The following is a 25,468-nucleotide window of genomic DNA, read 5'->3' on the forward strand; positions in this document are numbered from 1 at the left end:
TTATAAAAAATACTTGTAATAAAAATAATTGTTTTCTATTATGCAACTTTAGAACAGTATATGCAATCAATTTATAGAAATAATTAATTAATAGTGTATTATGTTTCTTAAAGTAAATATTTTACCTGAAGAAACAAAAACGTTTTTGTCGCATAAAAGGTTTAATTGAAGACGAATATTAATTTTGAGAAAATGTTATAAGGAAAAAGAGCAATATTTGTTGAACTTACAAATCGGGATGAGTTGTCATTCTTCACTGTTTTAGCATTCCCAAAAGCTTCTAAAATTGGATTCGCTTGTAAGAGTTGCTGTTCCAATTCACCCTATCATCAAAAATTAATCACATTAGTAAACATAAAAATTGTTAATTTATCTCGCAACGTATGTATCTGTTTATGTATTGTTTTTAGCAAGATTGTATTCTCTGATTTTATATTGTCAAACGCATTTCATAATACTTTAAAAGTTCGGTGGAGAAGTTATAAAATATAGACGTATCTAATCTACAAAGTTACTGTTAACTGACATTGATAGAAATAGAAAAAAAGCATTTCCTTCAAATGGATCTGCAAATAATAGTAAAACTGTAAAATGTAAAAATGTTTTCAAAGCACTTGTAGAATTGTAGATAATTTGTAAAGATAGTCATAACTTTATTATATAAGCAATAAACGCTTCTTATAAGTTAGTGATATTTAAATAAATAATACGTCGTTAAACGAATTTACAGCACGTGCGCAAATACAATAAATTTTTAATAGAACAATAAATTCATTTATGTATACTTTAGGAAATTTGCAAAATAATTGCGATAAATAAAACATGAGCAATGCATAAAATGCAACAAGAATTATGATATAAACAGATATTTTTTAAAGAAATATTATATCATAGTTTGTTTCACTACAACTATACATGTTGCTAATTAGCTAATAATTGTCTCGTCTAAATCACCAAACAACCAAAATAATAATGATTATTTCAGAACAATTAATAATGTAAAAGCGTAATTCATTACCCATTGTATCTAAAGGATACAGAACGTTGTATATTATCTTAAATTGAAGAGTGCTTGGAAAAAATACAGTGTTTGTAAGAAACAAGTATTAACGTGGACCAAATTTATGAAAAAGAAGAGCGTATCTGTAGGAAAACCTATGTGTGCCACTTTTTAGTTATAAAGAAAAATCAATGTTTGATTCAATTAGATAAATGGCATAGACAAAAGCTAAGAAACAATTAACTAATGTTTACTGGCACTATATATTTTTCTGTAAAGGAGACGTTGTGACACCATCTTCTAGCATTATGGATAATTATTTAGTAAGGGAAATTGCACCTAAATTCTATGCTATGGCTTTCTCAGTGGTACGTGGAATATTTTCCAATAAAAAATCCAAGTTTTTCAATCTTGGCACTTACAGTATTTTTTACAGGCACCTTTCAATTAAATAATAGAATTTATAAGTTTCTATTTAACTTAAGAATCAATATGAACATTTTAATAAATACAGCAATCAATAGGAAAAAATGGCATAAAGCTAATTTCTCAGCTTGATTCATCTATTTATAAAATCTATGTAATCAAAGCAATAGTTGATAAAATGGCTAAATTAGTTATAATCGTGTTTAATGTTTAATATAAAGAAAACATTGATCTCCGATATTTACCATTTCCATTATTATAAAACAAAGAATATCGTTACGTTATTTAAAACTTCATACGATTAAGCGCAAAGTAAAATATGTGGCAAGCATACAGCACACGCACACACATACATAAACACGACAGCGAATATATTAATAAATAATTTAATCAATCGACTCTCACGTTAATTACCGCAAATTTATCCGAAACATTTCCGGAACCCTGAATCCAGCGAGCAGCAGTAAAAAAAAAAGAAAAAAAAAAAGAGTAAGAAGAACATGTTAGAACTTCGAAATACTTTGTTTCTTAATCGACTAAAAAGCTATCGTGTTAAAGACAATATTTTGAAATTAATTTTTAATTAACTCTCCACTTTATTAGTACGTAGAATAAAATACGAAGGAGGAGAGAAGGACGAAAGGGAAGAGAAGGTGAAAGAGAGAACAAGCCAGATTACGTTTCTATTAAGATTGGTAATATTAAATATAGTTAATTTACATATATCATTAGGTAGAAATAAGTATCAAAAATACCCGATAGATGAAACGAAGACGCAATAACATACATATATTTTTACGTGCATAGAATATACGAAGAAGTTAACAAAGTAATGGGAACAAAACTTCCAAAACCTGGGAATACAAACTGTTAGTGTTAACCAAAGCTAAAAACAAATAGATATTACAAAACAGAAAGCAAAAAGAAAAATAAGAAGGAAATATAAAGAAGGCAGACAGTAGCGTATATATCGCGTGAGCGGAATGTTGATCATTTTGTTGTTGACTTACTATGATTAATGCCGGACTTGGTGTCTAGGTATGTTGTAGCCGCCGAAAGTCAGCACCGGGAATGAAAGAATTTATAAAATTAAATTCACGAGCCTTAGTTCACGAATCTAATTTTCATTCGAAGTTTTGGCAAACTCAAACAACTGAAACACCAGCAAATGTATATCCAGAATCGCTCGGAGTGAATCAGTGAAATCCGAGTAAAATTCAAAATATTTGAAAGTTCGTCACGAGTAAGACTACGCAAAAAAGAAAAAAAAAAAGAAAGAAGGAAAAATCCTGTTTCCATTTGTAATTACTTGTTTGATACGTGTCATTGAAGGTAACTCGAGTTTGATTCACAACAAGTATAACGTGGATTTTTTTTTCTACGTTCGTAGAAAGATAATGTTTCCATCTAAACGCCATACACAAGCTATTTTGAACATAATTTACGTTAAATGAGGATATTCAATTCTTCAACTAAATATTCTGACTGTGGCGTGTCACGCATTATAAAAGCTCTCGGGACTCCTTCTTAATGATTTTGCAGTTTAAACGAGATTCGTGCCGTTGTTAATGTCGAATTATGAAACACGTGAAAAGGGAACGACGATAGTTTTTTCCTATATAAGAACACAAGTTTCGAAGCATACGGTGACTCAGAACAGTCCGACGAGAATGAGTCAAAGCCGAGTTAGGCCGATAAGTGGATCGTTTCACTGAAAAAGGAAAGATCCTTCGAGAGCCAGTGATCTACGATGGCCTATCATTATCTATCGCGATCGCAAAACAGTCGTATAGTATTCGATGATCGAGTTTTTAAATAGTTCACGTAACCCTTGCACAATCAACATTTACTGTACGTATTTGTCCTTTGTTTCGTTTTCTTTTTTTTTTTTCTTCTTTACTATATCACGTGTAACAATACGTTGACGACATTTTCAGTAAATCACGTTCGTTTGATTATACAATTATTAGTATGTAAATACAACTATGTATATACTGAATTCTTAGTACTATATATAATACATTCTTATTATATGAAAGATTATTTTGAACGAAACATATCTCTGAGTAAATATTGTTTATGAAAGTTGTTTACATTATGTAATCAGACTGGTCAATGTTTTATTTTCTACAATTCATTAATCAGTTTTTCAATAAAGATAACTTCCAATTTAATCGAGAGTACTAAAAATATATCTCTCCATATACCAAAATATCACAGTGCTTTCCTTGCTTTAGGAAGTTCGGTATATTTTATCTTCGTAGTCAAATTTTATCTACTACAACTGCGGAAACTGAGGCTGAATTTCCTTCCTGTGTCATTGTTCACGATATCGTACATGTATTAATTTGCACAAAATTCTAAGATTATTACGATTACGTTGATATTTTTTAATATTAAAAAAATGTACAAAATACGATTATTGGAGAAAATTTTATCGACAAAATTTTTGATATTTACATTTTTATTTACTGGAAAAATTCAATAATTCATCATTAAAGGTCAATTTTAAAATAACTTTTTATATTATTTTAAAATAAATGTTTGAGATAAATAACAATTTTTTTTGAATAATTGAGAAAAGCTTCACCTATTTATTAACACATGGATTCATATAATTTTTATTTCAATTGCTTAATAATAATTTAATTGAGCTGAGAGATTTCAAACTTCTATATATATGTAAATATTATTTTCGTATTATATAAATTTCCTTTTGTATAATTTGGTTTGATATGTGCATTACGTATTTGTTTATATTCGTATGAAATTTACGAAGCATCATGCACGAAAAAAGAAAAGGAAGAGTATTTACAGAAACTTTCATGCATCGGGTGAAATTTACAATGCTCTCAATTACTATGTAAATAAACTCTTTCTAAATTTGAGTCCTTTTGAAAAACATTCATTGGAATATATGGAAGTCAGCTACTTTCCTATATAATCCAAACAATTGTATAACAAATTTCAAAATAAACCGTCTATCTAATATAGAATCATTATTCCAGGATATATATTCGAATTATGAAACTGAAAGTAAAATTATTACTGAAATATTCACCTATAAAACCAAGATAAGAGTTCCATACATGATATAAATTTTGTAATTACAAGTACTGAATGGAGCAAACAACTGACATGGACAATCGATTATTTGTAATCATTTGCTATTGATATATCTTTTATAACTAATTTTAACATTATGATTTTTGTTTTAAAAGAAAAGATATAACAATGTATTTGCATGTTCTCGATAATTAGTTTCAATGAAAATAAATGTGAGAATATTTATATCATATACACAGTAAACAATATGTTTATAAAATAATAACATACTACTTACATATATATACTACTTATAAAAACATACTACTTATATATATATATATATATGTGAAATCTTTTATCTCAATAAACTCTCTTTCATGGAACATTTCATACTTTTCAATTGATATAAAGAATTTGATTATATTACTATCTATTTCTAAATAAGATGTAAACATCATATAAAGATATGACATAAATCCCAATAAGCTTATAAAACAATTTTCACTATCCACGATATTAAAGATTAAATAAAAAAAATAAACAGATTGACTTTGTAATATCAAGTGTATTGTCGATTGTGATGTCATAAAGTTAAATGTGTATACATGTATATTATTAATGAATAATTCATAACATCTATTACACCATAAAATTGCGGAAAAGACACTAAAAAGTAAAGATTATGTTGTTTGTTGAATGAAATAGTATTTAAACGTAACAAAAAGATTCACAAGTCTATCAGTTTATCAATTCGTAAATTACAAGAAGTTATTTAGAATGATAGATATAAACATATCTGTTTCTTCTAAGACTATAAAGATATCATTGAAGACAAAAATATACAATCTAAGATATAAAATATAATAACATGAGCGATAATATGTACTTTGAAATATCTTTTTGAGAGTTTTCATAATCACTAATATTTTTGTACAAACTCAACTAAATAAAAAATAATCCTAGTAGAAAAAACATATCAGTTTATACTTATAACGTATAATTTAATTAATATAAAATTAAGGCTACAATATTTTGCTCGATATTACGCACTGAAGTTCTTTAAATTTTTAAGGATGTAAAAAAGAGGAAATATATAATTTCATTTAAGAAGAATCGAATAATTTATGAGAGTTGCGAACGAAACGAGTATCTGTAAACGATTTCCCTCCAATACCTATTCCCTTTTATCACCAGCAAAACAGTATATATTCTTACAGCAACAAAAATATCTAACATCTTAATGCTAACATTGAAATGCTGTACATTGCAATAGGTTTCGTTTATTCTACATAAACATAATAAAAAAAGATCAGTGTACAGAGAAGAATGTATCCCTTCTATCAGTATACAACATATATACAGTTATTTATTTTATCTTGTCAATGATTCCTTTTCTTTACTGGAATATTTTAAGTGCTGAAAAATTCTTTTCACATCGAATCTCACCAAACATCGAGATATTTAGTTATTAACTTACCGCATTTGATTTTGGTTTCGAAGCAGCGACGTATGCCAGGTATTGAATTACTTTTTTCGTGTTCTCAGTTTTACCAGCGCCGGATTCACCGGTGCATAGAATGGACTGGTCTTCGCGATCTATAAACAAAAATACGTACAAAAGATCTGGTATTTCGAAGTAATAATACACAAATACGCCTTACCTTCAAATTCAATAACAAAGCATAATCAATTACATACATTTTATTTTACGAGTTGGCCAGTAAAAACATTTAAAAGATCATAAAATAATATAGAATTACCGATTAATTACAAACAATTAAATAGAAGACTAAATGAAATATCAAACAACCAGATGTCTCGATAACGCTTAATGACCAAATAAATTAGTGGATGACTGGTCAAATAAGAAAACTAATTACCTTGAAGCATAGAACGATATGCAGTGTCCGTAATAGCAAAAACATGAGGTGGAACCTCGTGTCTCTTGATACCCTTATACCTCTCCATTATCTTTTCCGTGTAAATTGGCAGCCTCTTGTATGGATTTACCACCACGCAGAATAGTCCTGAGTATGTCTGCAATCATACCAACGAATCGATGAGTGGCCTGGCTACGAATCACAGAAAACGAATTTCAATCACGTTGATTTCTACCTCGAATATCTTGAAAATCGAATAGCACCGTTCCAACAATATATTTCACAGACAAAAGCTACAGACAGCAGCATGAGTGCAATTTGTAACTGAATAATTGATTTTTGTTTTTTTTTTTTTTTACAGCCTAAAGGAATTTATAAAATTTAAAATAATATATTTATAATTCTAATGAAAACTTTTTAACGTTTTCTACGAGAGTTATATTTTTGTAGTACGTATTTGTATTACGTACGTAAGAAACTAGGCTATTGAGTGAACTATATCGATAGAAACGAAGCTGGACAAAAATTTAATCGGTTAAATTTGTAAATAAAAGCTACCAATGAGTAATACTTTCTGCTGTGTAATTCGCGTAAGAAATTTCTTTATACATCACATTTAACGCGATGGTTTAAGGTAAAAGTGATTTGGTGCGTTGGTGAATTATAAAATGAAACTGCAGTTATACTGTTCCTCCCTCAGCCAGACATTTCTGTATAATTCCAAGCGAGTAGCATTTCTCTTGCATTTTTCACGTAACGAGTTCAAGGTTAACAAGCAGGCACATATAAATTATTACTTAGAGAATATACTATAAAAAAGAATATTTTTTTTTTCTCTTTCAAGTTTTTAACGTGATCTAAAATATACAATGGAAATTAAGAGCTTCAGTACTTTTTCTGTGCGTCGTTTATCGTGAGAATATTCTCCCTGCGCGAAAATATTTCTCACGCCTTTTAAACAGCAGTGTTTAGTCGTTATTTATACAAAAAATGGACAAAATCGCTATTGTGACTTTTTGTTTAACGTATCAGACGAAAGAAACTGACGATCGAGAAATCGACGAAACGTAAAAATAAAATAGCGCGAGGGGAAGAAACCAGTTGCAACTAGTTTAACGAGAATAGTATCGCGTTAAAGTTTATTTGGAATTCGATTATCAATTAACGAGAAAATCATACGCAATGAGCTAATCAATAGATTCCACTGGCGTTAATAATTCACGTAACAAACGTAATATATAAATCGCAGTTATACCGCAGGCTAACGTATAATCAATAGCAGAAGAATTCCACTAATCCAATGATATCGACGTCTCAGTCTAATTTTCATCAAATATTAGCTCTTTTGTTTCAACAACTGCTTAAGCGTTCAATTACAATGCATGTAATTCATGCGCCAGACACTTATAGAACTTACGTAGCGTACAAACTTGAAGCGACTTGCTACGCACGTGTTGTACTTTAACCATCAATAACCCCATAAATTGATAAACGGCTACGCTATATAAGCAGATAAACGAACGGAAGATCGATTTACATATATTTTGTTGAAAAATCTGAGCAGGAAAATGTGACTTGTATTTGTTGTTATTTCTATATTCAGAGATAGGATCACAATAGTTATTATTTTATTCCTTGGATAAATCTACCACTGCGTTCTGAGCCAAAAAATCCTTTATTGCACATTCTTACATGGACTAGGGATAAAAACAAAAGACCATCTTAAACCTATCGATTAAATCTATCGATTGTAACTAGAACTATCTTCTAGTTACTATTTCTTGTAACTAACGCATCTGCATGCGAATGGCGAGCACGAACTCACGTTGTCGTTTTCAACAGTATTCGATAAAGGGCTGAATTATAAGCCACATTTTGCAGTACGTTCATGTATTTGGTAATAGTTTCCTTTTGATGAATAATTTACAAGTTAAACGGAACGAGAAGCTGAAGGTATGCGTCACCATTCGGGAAAGATGAGCAAGCGGGTCGGTTTACACTTTCCACAAGTTCATACCGATGTGTAATCATGAAAAAATGTCAAGTAGGAAAGAATCTTGGAGATTTTTGTAGCCAGACTTAAAATTGTAACTTTCTATATGTTGCCGGTTCATTTTTCCATTACTGTCGTATAATAGAGCTACATAGAGCGTAAGAAATATATTCGAATGAAGCTGTCTATGTTAACGAAAATGTTGCAACAACTCATTTTACGATATAATAGTACCGGTAGTTGTTCGATAAGAGGTTAAATAACTTTGCTCTGTTTTAGTATCGTTGATAAGAGGATGGCGGTGGATTTGCGGTACATTTACTGAAATAATGAGACGATGACCTAATAATCGATACAAACAATCGTATTGTTATGTAATATGAGTCAGACAAAAAATCATATAATAAAAATCGCAGGCTTGAAAGATTTTCGAGAAAAGAAATTAAGAAGTTTGAGCTAAGAACATATACATTGTCAATACATTGTATTAAAATAAATTTTTTATTTAAATTCTACAGATTTCCAATTTAAATTTTTCTATTGAAGAAGGAAGAAAAAAATGATTCCAAATGTTTAAAATCATAATAAAAAAAGGCGTATCCTTTTTTTAAATATTTTATGATATTTAAATATATAATATATCTGTATCATAACAACCTAGACTTTGTCTCATCATTATTTATTCATTAAATGTTGAAAGTAAAACGTTCATCGGACATTAATGAATTAATAGCAAGAGCAATGTTAATAATAACATCCACTTCGTTAGTGCATAAAACATTGTACATTAAATTTTATTATCCTCTTCTTTATTGTTGAAATTGTATCGTCATAAATTCACTACTTTCTAGTCTTCACATTTTTTATAACAATTTCGCAGTCTACAAGTTGCAACTTCATATTTATATTGTTCATTAAGGTCAATTGCAGAAAAACATTTACAGTCTTCCCTTTTTTTCAAGACAGATGAATCTAAACTAAAGAAAGATGAACAAAGTCTCAATGCAAAGTAAGGATCCACGGCTATTTTGTTCCCTTTTTTTTTAAACAGAACTCTCTCCTCGAAGGTCTCCAAAACCGGTCTTTGAGAGTGTCGTGTCGTCGACCTGCCTAACATTCCTGGTTATCGCTCACTAACAACCACTGACTCTAACTCCCTCTAAAGGAAAATTGCATGTCTTTCTTGACTTGGTGACGTAGGATAAAGCTAACATCAGTTTTCATATCAATTCAGAAGAAATGAATCATTCACATTGATCTTCTTTGAAGCAGCACAAGGTGATCACGCTGTTTCACTTTGTCTTTCGTTTAATAGCTGACATTTTTACTTTTCTCGTTTTTAATAAAAAAAATTTGCCAAAAAAGAAAAAAAGAGCAAGAAACCAAACAAATATGAAGACTGAAAAAATCACGATAATTGCACGACTAATAAAAAGGGAATGTTCTTTGTTATGCTCTTTCATGCGCGGTATATATATTATTTAATTATAATTATTACGATATTTGTAAACGAACATGTTTATAAAAATACAAAAGGCATATATCATGAAAATAATTCTGCATTCATTTTGTTGATGCATATAAGAAAACATAATAGTGCTGTGTTTTCATATAATTAATAGTCATCAAGCTCTCAAGTTGTTGACTATTAAAATTGGTTGCGCGTGCAGAAATCTGTAGTAATTGAAGCATATTAAAGTGCGCCGTTTTCTGCACAATTTATCACGAGTTTTAGACACACGCATCAAGATCACGACACGATGCTATTATACGCGTATACAGATTGCCACGAGAAAAAGAAACGTATTTATTATATTTTCGCTGTTACGTGTCACTTTTACTATCAGAATCATCGACGAACATATCATGTACTTTCTATTTCCTAAAACTTCGCAGAACTGTAACGCACAATAAGCATTTATGCTTATAATTATAATGACGCATAATAACAATACATAATATGTTTCATACCCAGTCGTACGAAAATCGGGTATTAAAATCAGACTCGTACATATTTCAAAACAATATTTCCAACCATTCTTTGCTTTAAACCCGTTAGAGTTCAGAATAGAAGAAAGAATTGGAGTTAAAGTTCAGATAAAAATAAAAAATAAAAAAAAAGAAAATAGAAGAAACGATACTGTTCACGTAAAATAAAATAAAAATCAATTTAATGTTACATTATACGAACTTCCATTATACAAAGTTGTCTGTATGAAAATAAAGTATCCCGGTTTTCAATACGCCCCGAATTAGTAGACACGTAGGCATTTTTTTGGTATGACTTTCCGATTTATATTCGAGTAGAAGAGAGTGAAAAAGAAGAGGGAAACAGACGAAAATCAGAGAGAGGGAAAGAAAGATATAAAGGAGCGCGGTCATAAAAAAGAAGAAGGAGAAAGAGCAGGAGGAGGAGAAGGAGAAGGAGAAGGAGAAGGAGAAAGAGGAGGAGGAGGAGGAGGAGGAGGAGGAGGAGAAGGAAGAGAGGAGGACAAGGGTATATGACGAAGCGACATGTTTAATCAATCCCGGAATCTGTACGGTTTCATCAGAGTTCGGTTTCTTTCCTAAGAAGACCGAAACTGCGTCTTGACTATAAAAGGCACGAAATCTTCAGCGAAACTGGCTCTTTCTCTTTTCCTCTTTAACTCGTCACTGGTATATTACATCGGGACGTTTACGGTACCGCGAGGAAGCAGGTTAAGGACACTCGTCCTTATAAGGACTCCTCCCTGATCGTTCTCTTTCTCTTTTCTCCTTTCCTAAATTCGATAGAGAAGAAACGCCAATGCTTCATATATAAATTTCCTTTCTCGCTCGGTCCTATGTTAATAGCTTTTATCACGGTACACTTCAATTTACTATCCTTTTATGGCAATTGCATGAAAATATAAGCAAAGCGCATATAAACAGTATCGAATGTTCCAACAGCGAACGAATGTTTGCAATAGCACTAACAAGTATTTAAGAACCAGACGAAATTGCGGCTCAGTTTGGTATATGGATTCATTCGAATTCTTATAATATACCATAGATGTTGATAACAGATTTTATTTATTGCGTAAGGAATAGAATTTCTTGTTTTAGTAGCAGTACGACGATTACGATCGATTGTGAGCTGAAAGATTTTGATGATTTTCGGAACGTTGCACGGAATGTAATATACCGCGGATTGAAAGAAGAAAAATCAGCACGTACGAGGCACATGCATGACGTCATTCTCTCGTGTCCTAGAATGCTTGCCATACGTAAGCAGATATTTCTATATCGTAAGGCCCAATAAAAACCGCAATTCTTTTAATTAATATCGACCGATAAAAGCCAGTACGATCTTCAGTTACGATTCCGTTGAACTGTTTATCGAATTATTAACGAAGAGAAAATTTGAGCGAAAATGCCTACAATTTTCATACGTTTACGTCTATGTCATCTATGGGGAAACAATTTTTGAAATTTACTTGCCGAATTTTTATTGAAATATAAAACGCAAAATGTTTCTTGTCTTTTGCTTCATTTTTTTTGTTCTAATTATTCGAAAATTTCCTATTTGTCAATACTGCGAATGACAAGTAATTAATGTTACATCTTAGCAAGCGAAAACATTCGTAACATAAAATTAAAAGATCATATTATCCATTAATTTGTATGAATCGGTCCACATTTTTCTTGTTTTGATTTTACAACTTGGTTTCACAAAATTTTGAACGCAACCTTCAAAGTATGCTAAAAATTACGGTGAGTCAATGTGCCACACGTACGTGGAAATGAGGTATGGCTGTTATCAGCTTCAGATAAGAGTCAAGAATGAACTACAGTTGTGCTATCTATTAACATTGGAGTTCCAGCCTTCTTTGAAGTTTCGAGATCCTATAGCTCTCTCTATGTCGATTAAATTATTGTTTTCCAATTTTACTGAGTTTATTCTTTATTTCTATATAATACCAAAATGAATAAAACCACGTATAGGGATTATTTTTTCTTCCATATTAATAATTTGATAATGACAGTAAATAAAGAAATATTATTTACACTGGTTCAATAAACGTTAATCATATATGGATAAAATTCAATGTAAAATAAAACGATTATTCTTCTAATTTTTTATGTATTAGAATATCGTCCATTTTATATTATAAATGATATAATGTACGAAACGACGGTATGTTTTACCATAAAACGATAATAAGTTATTAAATAAGTAAATGTATCTTTAATTATACTGTTTATAATTTCTTCTGATTTACTTTCATAAAAGACTTTATTGTGATAAATATTCTCACACAAATACTTTTCGGTAAAGTTCACTCTCTTGAAAAGCAAATTATGCAATCATTTATACAGCGGAATATTTATAAAACATTTCAATTTACTACTTAATTACGAATAAAGAAAAAATGTTCAAAGATTTTCGACGGAGATAATTATCAGCTTAATACCATTTTTTAATTATTCTGTTTTTATATCATGTGTTCCTTTACAATTAAGTTTTTCTAAAATAGTAATGTTAATTCATATATGTTTATTATTTTGAGTACGAAATTTGAGAGAAAAGTAAATGCAACGGTTCAATGAGAGTAATCTCAGAAATAGAATACTTTTGTTTATTGTTAGAAACGTACGAGAAAAAGCTTGATCACAACACTGTGAGATAATCAAATTCAGCGAGAGCCTTGGGTTAGGTCAGTGTTACGTTTACAAATCCTTTTGATTTATTTTGGATGTTTAGCTCGTAATACAACAACAAAAAAACAAAACAATCGAATGTAACATTAAAATTTGATAATAACAATTGCTCGCGTTAACTTTCAATCAAAATGAATGTTTGGATTGATTTACTTTCCGTATTCTTCCGGTTCATGCAAGAAATTTGTTAACTGATTTGTATTAACTAAATTAGATAGCAAAAACATAATTAAAAGAAGCTTTAGCCATTTATAGCTTATAAATATTTGTTAAAGATATTTTTCGAATTCGAAAGACAAAAATATTGTAAAAAAATAAATATTTGGTATAAAGAATTTAAATTTTGATATTTTGATAATTATATAATTAATATTTGTATAACTGTTTATGGTAGTATTAGTATACATATAATGGCATTACATGATTTATATTAAAATAATCACAATTTTTAGTATAGACTGCATATTATTAATTCAGTATACTGTTTCCAGGTAATATTTCATTATAACTCAATGCATACAACCTATATTATATACTAAATATTTGCATATATATAAGAATATTATAATATTTAAACAAAAGGAAGACTAGAATTACTTTAGACATAAAGTACTATATATCCAACTGTATAAATGACATAAAAAGTTTGGGCCACACCTTAAAATTAATTACAGAATTAATATTAAAAAAACCCCAATTTATGCATATGAAAATACATAAATTAATATGATTGTTATTTATATCAGATAATGCTAAATGTATATGACTGTTGCACAGACCATAGTCTTACAAATTTCTGTCCAATAATCCACACACAAATTTGTGTGTGTGTTTGTGAAATATATTAATATTTATAATTTATTTATATACTTATATAAAACAGAATGAAAATTATGCATTCTTATTATTTGCCTTAGCTGTACATTCCAGTTCAATCTTTTTAAATCAAAGCAGAAAAATCTTACAAAAATCACTTCTAGTTTAAATTTAAAAGTATTATGCTAACTTTATACTTTGTATGCATGTATATGTGTGTACATATGTATATATATATATGCTCAGTTCTTTGTTTACAATATAATTTTCCATCTAAGTGATAAAAAAAGAAATACTTTTTTAATTTAAATAAAATCTACTGAATAGTATCAAGATAATGATAACTTAATTTTGATATCTGATACAATTAATTTTTCTTTTTTCCCATTGATATTAATCTAATGAACAAGTAGATTGATAAGATATTTATAAAAAGAAATATAAAAATTAATTAATATCAGAAGCAAATCATAAAGAATTAATTATAAGCATATTTGCATTTGGAAAGAATGTTACTTACCATATAATTCAGAATAATTATACTTTTTATATTATTGTTATAAACAACAAATATATATTTATAAATTAAATAAATAATTTGTAAACAAATAAAGATTGCATAATGATAAAATAAAATTTTACTAAAAGCGTTTATACGCTGACAGACTGCATGCAAAAAAATAAATATAGCATTTATAGTAACTCTACAATTAGTACACAGTAGTTTAATAGTAAAAAATTAATGTTATCAATAATTATAGAATTGGTTTCTTTGTAATTGATCTTAATTTCTGCTCCATTTGAAATAAAAGGATGAGAAAGAAAACTTTATCACTAAGGCTTATCATCAATCTTTTATGATCTATTTGTTATATTCCCCTCAAGAAAACTAATCAAAAAATGAATCATTGGCTTTTATTTGACAGTATTAGTAATGGAAAAAGATAAAATCTATCAAACTCACGTAAATGAGGCCGGAGTAGTATCTGTCTTTGAGGTTATGCAGTACCGAAGCTTCATTTAGGCACGTTAATTCAGCCATGTCTTCAACTTTATCAAATTTCGGTGGATTCATCTTCTGAATATCGTCTTTCGCGACAAGGACCCGTTTTCCAGTTTCGGCAATCTCCACTTCGACCTCATCACCCCGTTCACCCTTTATCCCGGCTGCAACGAAACCCTGAGTTTCGTGAGGCACCCAAACCAGCTTTTTCTGCGTCCATTCCGCCTGAGTTGCAGGATCATTGAAATTATTCCTGTCAACGGAAAGGAACCGCAATTCGGGATCCGAATGATCCACCCTCGAGTCGACGTCCGCCATTTTTGTTTTCGAGATCACTAGCTCCTCGAGCCGGCTTCAGGGACGAGCGATTCCAAGGACGATCCTCGACAGACTGACCTCTTCGTAACAAGGACACACATGTAACTATTCAACACTCGTTTTCCCGTACTTTTCGAGTGTCTATTGTCTAGTGGTGGTTAAGACAATCTGAAGTTGGAGAGTTTTGGACGATTCGTAGTTCGTTCTCCTTCGAGGCACCGTGTTCTTCTACCACCTTTAACGCTCTTCGAGATTGTTTTCTTTCTCGCTCCTCGCGGCCATCTTCTTTTCTCCTTACCATAAAATGATGGTGGGGTTCTGTTTTCAAGGTAGGCTGCGTAGTAGCGCTCATGTCGCTATATGACGCGTCTCAATAGAAAATTGATTGGTTAGCAGGTAAATATATTAACGCAGCAACCAATCAGAAATATTTCGTATACCATGAAAAAGAGTATTGGTTTAGACCATAGGTGAGGTATCTTTATTTCATTCTTTTCTATGTCCTGATTTTAAATATACACCTGACGATTCTTAACCGACAACTCATAGTAGCGCAATTGAAATGAAATATAAATATATCGATGATACACAATTTAATTATTCCCAAAATGTTTTTATAGAAATTTCTCTATTCGTTTGTTATATAAATTATATTTTTATTTCCTAAGATTACAACATAAAGACATCTAATTATATCATATAATATATTAATTTACAGTGTTTTCCAAATTAAATGATATTTTACTTTTTATGTAAGATTCGTATTTAATATAAAAATAATAGTGGTGAAATAATACATTGTTTTTTACATATAAAATTTCTATTCGAAAGTTACAATAAAACAATGTAATATTTTAATAGAATCAGTTGATAATTGATTTAATTGTTAGGGATTCTCTATTATACGTATTTAGTATAAAGGAATCTTATTCATTTAAAATTATGTAGATATATTTTTGATGACATTTTTTATATACGCCTATATATATATATATATGTACGTAAAATGTAAATTTATTAAAATTCTTTGAAAAATTATTTACTTTCCATGAAATTTAGACCGCAATTAGATATTTTTCAAAGATATATGATTTACATATATTTTTAATATTTAATAGCAAAAATAATTTAAAGAGATGACGATTTTTAAGATTGAATTTCTTTTCTTTATAGTCTTCTTTAATATATTAACAGTAAATATTCTTGTTATTTCTACTTTATAAAGTGACTTATGAAGAAATATATTAAATTAATAAATTATGTAACTAACTTTATTTACTGCAATAGATAGACTTCTTGCATGTTTTGTTTATAAATTATATACATATATACACAAATAATTTGTATAAATTTAAAGAAACTATAAACAAATAAACAAAATTTGTTTATTAAACACAGGTATATAATACTTTTTAAATTTAAAAGTTCCTATAATTTATCTAACGAGACAAGGGAGTAAACGTAAACAAAATGAGATTACTACGGCTGCAACTATTGGTCAGACTGATGACTCTCGATTGTCACTAGTTGGCGACCAATAGTTGCAACCGTAGGAATTACATTTTGTTTATAGTTGCTGCCTTGTCTGGTCGGAGCAACTGTAGAATATTCGTTATTAATTTTTTTTTTGTATGTTAATAGGAATACAAAGGAAGGCACGATCGGAATGGGATCGCACGATAAAATATCGCCTGTGTGCGTTCAGGGTAACGTTATCGGTAATACTCAAATATAAATGAATTCATGAAGTCATAAAAATAAACATATTTAATTTTATGTTTTACATAATGCAATATGTAATCTTGTGATAAATATTCTTTAACTTTTCTAGCAGGAAGGTAAAGTGCCAAAAGTGTAATAAAGTGTTCTACGCAGAAACATTGTGTAATAGAACGTGAAACGTGCACGATCAAATTTTTGGCTAGTATAAAACGATATTAATAATATCAACGATAGATATAATACGTTAAAGTAAGGATATCATAGTGGTTTTTATCGTTCTGTATTTTTTGTTGTAAATTTAATTTTCTTTCATATCTAATTTGCAATTTGCAATTAAATTGTGTTAACTTATAAAATTTCTTCAATATAATAATTTACACAGCAATATATATCTATTTGAAAAAGTATATAATTTTATAGTTGAAACATGTATTATGATAAAGGTTATTCATATGCAACTTATGACAAAGATAAGGTAAGAATAAGTATGTATATAAAATTGAACCAAACTTTAGGGGATCAAAAATTATTGATTTCTTTTATATGCAATCCTATAGTTTTTGATGCATAGAATCTACTGAAATGTAGATTTAAAATTATGGAATAAAGTGGTCCAAAAGCTAGGAATCTATAAAACTAAGTATTTTAGGCTATTTTAAACGTTACTTTGATGCTATATTGAGCTATATATCTGTTTTCTCCAATGAGTGAAATCTATGAAGGCACTGAGTGAATGTGGTTGAGTTAAATCATATGTGTTTGGCTATACGTATTTTGAATATGTTTGGTTTTTTGCTCTGACATGACTCAAGGCAAGCGCATAATAGTTTTTAAATGTGTCCAAAGTATTCACTTTTTCTTTTTGTATTGTTACGTTTCATCTGGTTTAATTTCTTTTTCCTGCCATTTTGAAATTTTTCTTGTTTTATGTTTTATTACTCTTTATTCCATATAGAATAGTCAATCACACCATGGAATTTATAGGCAAGTGAGGTTGATTATGATTTGCGATAGTATCTATTTTCTAACTATTGCGGCCAGTTACGTTAATACAAAATAATTCTTTGCGAATTTAATTACAACAAATACCCTAAAAAGTTTTTAGTTATAATTTTTGATCTAGTGGATTCTGCAATTTAAGACTTGCATTTTCAGATTCCATGCATTGAGAACTATAAGATTGCAGACAAAGAGGTCAATAATTTTTGGTCTCCTAAAGAACAACCTACGATTCTTTCAATTTTCTGTTTGATAAAATATAATAATCAAATCTTTTCCAGGTAGTAGTTGTTGATCTTCGGAGTGATACTTTAACAAAACCAACCCAAAAGATGAGAGAAGCACTATCTAGTGCTGAAGTTGGTGATGATGCTTTTCATGAAGATCCAACAGTGAAAGGTATGAAAATGTTGTTCTGAAATATTATGTTTAGTATTAACACATACACACACATATATATGATTTTTTATTTATAAATTAAATATTTTAATTGCTTTGTAAAGTAACTGTAAGATAATACATTAAATAACCAAGAAAGTTTATGCCATTTTAAATAATAGAGATAAACCTAAAAGTGGCATAAACTTTTTTGCCTACATGATATAATTATTAATATCAACAATATAATTATTACATACAATATTATTAACAATAAATAGGTTTTGTAAAGAAGTTTTTGGTTTTCAGTATTACAAGAAACAGCTGCCAAAATGGTTGGAATGGAAGATGCATTATTTGTATGCTCTGGAACTATGGCAAATTTAATTGCAAGTAGGTATAGCAGATTATATGCACATTAAGTTGCACTTTTATTCAAAGTAGTACAAGTTTTATTAATTTCATTACTTAGCTTAAAAGGATATTAATTCATAAACAATACTGTTAATTCAAATTGTTATGTCTTTAATGTAGATTTAAACTTTATTAATAAATAAGAAACATTGAGTGGTATCTAATTGTACTTTCTTAAGTATCTAACATAAAGAAGATCAATTTTATATTTAATGATTATTTGTAAAAATATAAATATTTCCAACTCTTTAAATGATAGGTATATCATTGAATATGGAGCTATAGATTATGGATGCATATAATATGCATGTAAACACTGGGAATGTTTGAAATTTTATTTGATTTTTATATAGTAATATAGTATTATAAAAAGCTAAAATTATAATTTAAGTATAAACTTTAGATATAATTTATACCTTACAAATATAAGGAATAGAAATTTATGTTCTACATGCTGTGTTAGAATCTACAATGTTTAGCAATTAAAGAATTCCTTATATTGCAACATAAATATTCTCTATAATAACAGTAGCTAACAAATTAATTTTGGTAAATATATATCACATACATACACATTGCATGTATATTATAATCATGTTGATAGTAATAATTGTCTACTATATTTCTTACTATTTTCTATGCAAATTAATATTTAGATTATATACTCATCTCAGTCTCTGTGTTGTATCTATTATTTCTTCCACTTAATTAACAGTCTAATTAAACTTTAATCTAATTGTAATTTCTTCAAGAATGTTTTTATCTTTAATTGCAATGAATACTTTTGTTCTCATACAAGATGCTTTATTTATGTCTTATAAAGGTGTTGGTATGTAGCTATATTGGTAGAATGAAAAAAAGAGAAAAGGGCTAGGATTGTATATTATACTTTTTCTTTTCAAAAAAAGCATTATACTTTGCACTAGTTTTAAGCTATGTATGATATATTTCCAAGACTATTCAAATAATCTTTCTATTTTTATATTGATATATAAAAATCATCACTTTTTGTTTTACAACATGGTATTAGTATCAGTTATATAACTCATGACAATTACATATATAATAAACATATTATAATAAAGATACTTATAATTATAATAAAGATAATAAATAAACAATAAGTAAAGATTTCTTTTATTTTATTAGAGATTTTATCAGAAATATTGTAATTAGATATGTAATTTTTTATTCTAAACGTATATTTTTTAATTATGAATCTTAATTAGAATTAATTAGAAGATTACTACAACTTTTTTAATTGTAATATGCAGAAGTTAATTACAAATAATTGTTACAAGTATTTGAAAAACTCTAATAATGAGATATCATTGTAATACTTAATCTCACAACAGTTCTTAGGGAAAGATTTATATTTCAGAAGATAAATGGAGAAACTTTACTCTTAAACTATTTATCATCTATTCCTGAAACTAGATATAATTAATGTTTTTCAATCAATACTACTGTGCAGTTCTATCAAAATGTTAAAACTATACTTTGAGAGTTCTTCTTAGGAAAACAGTTTTTACCTTATGACCAAATTCGTTCTCAATATTTTGTTGTTAAATATTTGATTAATATATATAATCGAGTTTAAGAGAAATTGGAATCTTTATCCTTTTATTCATGTTAATTTTTCATAGAATATAAGTGCAATATTTATAATACAAATAAAACTACAAACATAATAGAAATACAAAAAGATACATAATAAATATAATAATTAATTTAGAAAAAATATATGAGGCAATATAAATAGGTTTGATGAGTACTCACGTATTGATCAATCCATAAATTATACTAGATAGCATATATTTTCATAAAGTATAAGATGATATGAGAAACCCGATAAGCTTCGGGTAAAGCATTCAAGGCAATGAAGCATGAATCAACAGCCGTTTGTAGTGACTCAGAAATGATATTTTTTCATAGTAAAACATAGTCAAAGCAGATAGTGTGAACAAAAAAGGCACGATACGTAACTACGTGCTATTGGATTAATACTAAACATCGTTGATTCGAAGATTAAGTTCGTTGAGGACGAGACAGTTATACCAATTGCAATATTTTCAATATTTTTTTGCATGTCATCTAATAATCTAATGTTTCGAACCTTTCGAAAAATTCAAGTCGTTCAGACCAATTTTAAAGCGATTATTCTATTTTAAGGCTTGTTCGAATATTGTTACATGAGCCACTGTAAGTCTAGTTGTTCTTAGTCGGTGATCAAGATGGTGTGATATATACAGGCTGAATATACAGGGTGATTCATCAGATATTATCACTTCGATTTACGTGATTGTCACTATTTTCAGCGATAAATGTTTGGATAGATGTTGAATGGTTTCGAAGGGTACATATTCTGATGCTATTAGATTTTTTGTAGGTGGACGCATTAAGGACCTATAAAGAACAACTTTAATTTTTTAACACGTTGATTGCCACGCGTGTTTTCAAAGAAATCTCCGTCAGGCCACGCGTACAGCAGTACCAAGCGTTCTCTGCTAGGTGCTCCCATCGATATTTTAGTAATGCGAATCGCTCAAGTGGTGGTCTCAAGAATGATCTTTCGTTTCATTTGTTCGCAATATTAAAACCACTAGCTGTTGTTAAATATAATGAAGGAAAGTGTGGTATAGATTGTTCCGACCAAATGGTTTCTTATGTCACCACAATTAGAAAAGGAAAATCAAATGGTACAGAAAACTTGGCATTTAATGCTTTCTGGGAATTTCTGTTGTAAACGCTTTGACGGTTTACAAAATTGCAACAAGAAAAAATATAAATATTAGAATATTTAGACAATTGTTAGTTGCAAAATTATTAGGGTTGTCTGAAAATACAAAAAATCCTTATCTTTGACGGAGTCAGCATAATATCGTTCGGAAAAATGATTCTGGAAGAAGCATTTGACGCGCATGCAAACTATGTTATGCAAATAAAAGACGTCGAATGGACCGAACAAAGACACAAAAGAATTTGAAGAAAACAACTTTGCTGACACCCGAATACGGGTGTTGTGGCAGTCAACGTATTAAATGGTATTATGCATTTTTTTAATGCATTAATATATGCAGCTTGTCATTTCCTATACGAAAGTATTAGCCTATTTGTATCGAAAAGTTATTAGTTTACCAGATATTTTAACCTTAGGTTGTTAAATTTAATGCGTGTGTATATCGCTTACATTGCTTTATCAGAAGAATATTTAAAACAGACAAAAATGTTACTTGAGACTTTTGCATATGCTTGAGAATGTATAAAATAGTGATCAACACAATTAAATGCTATTTTGTAAATTAGTGGTAAAATTTTTTGGTTATTTGATGATTCAGAAAGGTATGCAAATACTACTTAAGAAGCAATTAGGACATCATCAACATGGACAAAAAATATAGCTTCTGTATGTAAGAATTATAATAATCAGTTAAAATCTTAAATCGTTCCATGATTCTTATAATTACATCAAGATTATAGTCTAATTATTACTACTAATTTGAAAAATATCTTAACTGTGATTTTGTCAAATTTAGTGTATGAAAGATAGGAAGCACATAAATAAAAAGTATTGCTTTGCATTTTTCCCTATAAGGTTCAAAATATGAATCATAGAAACATACTTTTAACAAAAATATGCTTTTAAAATTACTGATTACAATTTTTTGCAATTTAATAATTATAAATAAATTTTCAATCTCAAACTCCACCTTTTGTGTGAAACATCTTTCATAATAAAAGTCAGAAAAAACATTAACATATTCTCAAAAAGAATGATGTTAATATATAGGTTTTTATATGCGATGTATTTAGAAATTAATGCTGTATGTAATGAATCATACATGAGTTTCTGCAGTTAAGATGAAAGATCAGTTGTTTTATTTGAACAGTTTTATTTGAATATAATATATTTTTTTTATTTTGGCTTCAAAGCCAAGAAAGGAGTTGGTTTATAATACTTTTTGCAATGTTACAAATATCTCGTCCATTCATTCTTTCCTTCTTCTACAAATTATTTCTTATTATTGTCTTACCGTTATTTGTTCCATTTCTCTATGTTTCCACATCTAATCTGCGCTATTAACTTTAGCCTTTCGCTCCTAACTTCTTTATTCAGGTACTCCGGTATCACTAACATCCTAAATATATTTGTATTTTTTGTTAGTACAGTAAAACCTTGGTAATCCTAATCTTAAGGGAAGAATTTAAATCTTCTATGAAGATTTCCACTTACCGAAATTTTGATAGAAGCATATTGCCTTTTGCAATGAAGAAGAGAATGACATTGGTGATTTTCCCTGCTCTCTCGCCTCCTTTTAAAAAAGTATGCATTTTTGCGCTTGAGTTTGATAAAATTTTAGTTTTTGTTACTAAAAAAGAAAAACTTCTATGATGTAGTATGCATCCATGAGGAGCGTAAGAGGATATAACTTCATAATTTTTAAATGTCTTGGTTTTAACTTTGTTTGGTAAAATGATTCTTTAGGAAGACCAGTGTCTTAATAACGTCTTAATACTCAATCGGCTGCAAATTTTTGTAATAGTGTTTCCTAAAACAGAAAAACTCTTTTGCAAGATATTGATGTTGGTCTATATAGTCAATAAAGCATTGCATAAAATATCCATATTGTTACTTCTCTTTCCTTCCTTTCCTTCAACACTTTAAAACTCTTTGTCTATATCGAATCTTCTGCATTTGATTTGTTTTAATTCATTTTAACTTTTGATGCTGTTTTGTAAGTTTTCATATTCTTTTATTTCATCTGTTTTTATTTCACTCTCTGATTCTGATTCACAATTAACAATTTGATCTTCATTTCTTTCTTTCTCAATGAACAATCTTTTAAATAGCTGTTTTGCACAATTTTTCACTACATGTTTGGATGAATAACTCAAAATTCATTTGTATGGAGATATAATCAGCAATGTAAAAATACAAAGTATGATAAAATGTTTTTATTTCTCCGTTTCTCAATTTCACTTTTTACTACTTCTAATAAATTTAATGGCAGTTTAATATTTATGTATTTTAGTTTATTGAAAACATAGAATTGTTCCTTCTGTAGTCATTAAATTAGCACTTTCTCTACTTAGTTCCTGAACTGTTAACACTGTTGGCTCTAGAACAATTAATATATGATTCTACACACAATATAATTACAGTTAATATAATAAGAACAGTAATGTAATTTTTGGCAAAACATTGCAAACGAAGATCGATTAATTTTTTATTTATGCAATCAATTAATTTTGAAAATCTATTTATAGTTGATGCAAATGTATTCCAACGAGTTCTTACATTTAAAATTAGTCTTAAGTTTTTTTCTTCCTTTTTGTCTTACCTGTTTTAACATGTTTTGAAATTTTTGACGGCCGCTGTCCCGTATACGTGACTTCGCTGTGTCATCTGTTGTTGGTCGCTGTTACCTTTTCGTGACCCCAGGTTTTTTATCCTTTTAGTTTGTTTAATCGATACTTACACCTTAGACAAATGATTCCTATATTCGAAAGTGTTCTATTGAAGTGAAATGATTTCTAAATGCACTGAGAAGCGGCAGTTTGCGAGTCTAATGTTCTAGTAATAACGAATAGTCAGAAAATGATTATAATATCTGTAACTGTATGGATCAATCAGAACATAAATAAATAAACTCATATATGCATAAGTGCACAAAATAAATTAGGGCAACACGGCAAAAATTCAATAATGATGGTGCATTCAATGCAATTTTCTTAAAAAGTGTCATAATTATACTAATAAATATAATAATAATAATGATATACTAAGCGAAAAATACCGACGATTGGCAATAAGATCTACGCGAAACGTGTGGTTGTTGAAGTATTAACAGGATTTCAGGTCGAACTGATAAATTTTAAAAAAATTTGGTTAATTTTCGCATTGCGTTTAATACAGGTTTTATATAGCAAAGTAATGCATAATTATCAGAACTTTCTTCGTCTATTAGATTTTCGACTTTATTGTTTAGGACAAGAATTGTTAAGGCGTTCTAATTTTGGAAGAATTTACATATAAGAACTATATCGGGGTTTTGTTTTCGGTTTTTTTCTTGCGTTTGTTTTTCTAATATACTGGTGGTAGCCAACGGCTTCGTTCGGCAATTTTCGGCTTTGTTGACCCCGGTGTTATCGCCCAATCGGCAAACTTCGCACGGCCATTGTTCTTCTACGAGGCGTCTCTCTATCATAGCGAACAACGGCGGCTGCTAATTGTTTACGCTTCTATGTCCGCCGTTAACCTGTACATTAGCCGTTCAAACGGTTTTGACCTCTGTGTTCAAAAGAATCACAGAAGCACGCAATATAAATCGACGAGCCGCGTTCGGCTGCGTCATTGTTAAATTACTCAGCCTTTCGACAAATTACACGGTTTTCGCAAATTTACTTAAGAAGATTTAAGTGCGTGTTCGCCTTCATTCTTTTGTAGTCTATAATACCTTAACTTTGAACCGTAAGTCTTGCTCGATTCACCATTATTTCTAATTTCATAGTTTTGTTGATATTTCCCGGTAACGAGCACGATTTTTTCCCGTGTATAATATTTTCTGGTGTAAAAAATCGGCACTCGCTGAAGTTACCGGAATACATAGAAACTAGAAGCTTTCTGGCTAATTGCGAAAGTTTTGAAAGTTATTACTTCGTCACGATTGCTATCAATTTACGTGGTCAAGATTATGTCCAATTCCTGATGTATCTCCAACTTGGTAAGTGATGTATCTTCAGTATTCTGTGTTGAGTGTTGAGTAACAAAATCTAAAGCTGTTTCT

The 25,468-nt window shown here is 29.2% G+C and overlaps 2 protein-coding genes and 1 long non-coding RNA gene across 13 annotated transcripts in view; 1 reads left to right on the forward strand and 2 right to left on the reverse strand.

The window, feature by feature from the left end:
* Positions 1-15,450, reverse strand: part of zip (myosin heavy chain 10) — a 28,659-nt gene extending 13,209 nt beyond the window's left edge. For 4 of the 5 annotated variants that reach the window (XR_013060639.1, XM_076626223.1, XM_033348647.2 and 1 more), the window contains exons 1-5: positions 14,811-15,450; positions 6,355-6,511; positions 5,952-6,070; positions 2,437-2,460; positions 231-323 (exon numbers count right to left, since the gene is read on the reverse strand). Coding sequence is in view for 4 of the 5 variants with exons in the window: in XM_076626223.1 (XP_076482338.1) it covers positions 231-323; positions 2,437-2,460; positions 5,952-6,070; positions 6,355-6,511; positions 14,811-15,167 (750 nt within the window). In the remaining variant the exon portion in view is untranslated. The remainder of the gene's footprint in view (positions 1-230; positions 324-2,436; positions 2,461-5,951; positions 6,071-6,354; positions 6,512-14,810) is intronic. The other variant, XM_076626224.1, reaches the window with a different exon arrangement.
* Positions 15,451-16,728: 1,278 nt separating this feature from the next.
* LOC143303848 (uncharacterized) lies at positions 16,729-25,227 on the reverse strand. 7 transcript variants are annotated; one of them, XR_013060503.1, is made up of 5 exons: positions 24,712-25,227; positions 24,023-24,162; positions 22,915-23,800; positions 22,715-22,819; positions 16,729-18,303 (listed from the first exon to the last, which is right to left on the reverse strand). It is a non-coding gene; the product is annotated as an uncharacterized LOC143303848 (long non-coding RNA). The 7 variants fall into 7 exon arrangements; XR_013060500.1 differs by having other exon boundaries at positions 24,483-25,227; XR_013060501.1 differs by having other exon boundaries at positions 24,479-25,227.
* Positions 17,226-25,468, forward strand: part of LOC117165154 (L-allo-threonine aldolase) — a 65,997-nt gene continuing 57,754 nt past the window's right edge. The window contains exons 1-3 of the mRNA XM_033348608.2: positions 17,226-17,364; positions 18,170-18,287; positions 18,576-18,659. Coding sequence (XP_033204499.1) covers positions 17,317-17,364; positions 18,170-18,287; positions 18,576-18,659 — 250 coding nt within the window. The 5' untranslated portion in view covers positions 17,226-17,316. The remainder of the gene's footprint in view (positions 17,365-18,169; positions 18,288-18,575; positions 18,660-25,468) is intronic.

Source organism: Bombus vancouverensis, chromosome 17 (assembly GCF_051014615.1).
Source record: "Bombus vancouverensis nearcticus chromosome 17, iyBomVanc1_principal, whole genome shotgun sequence".
NCBI lineage: Eukaryota > Metazoa > Arthropoda > Insecta > Hymenoptera > Apidae > Bombus > Bombus vancouverensis.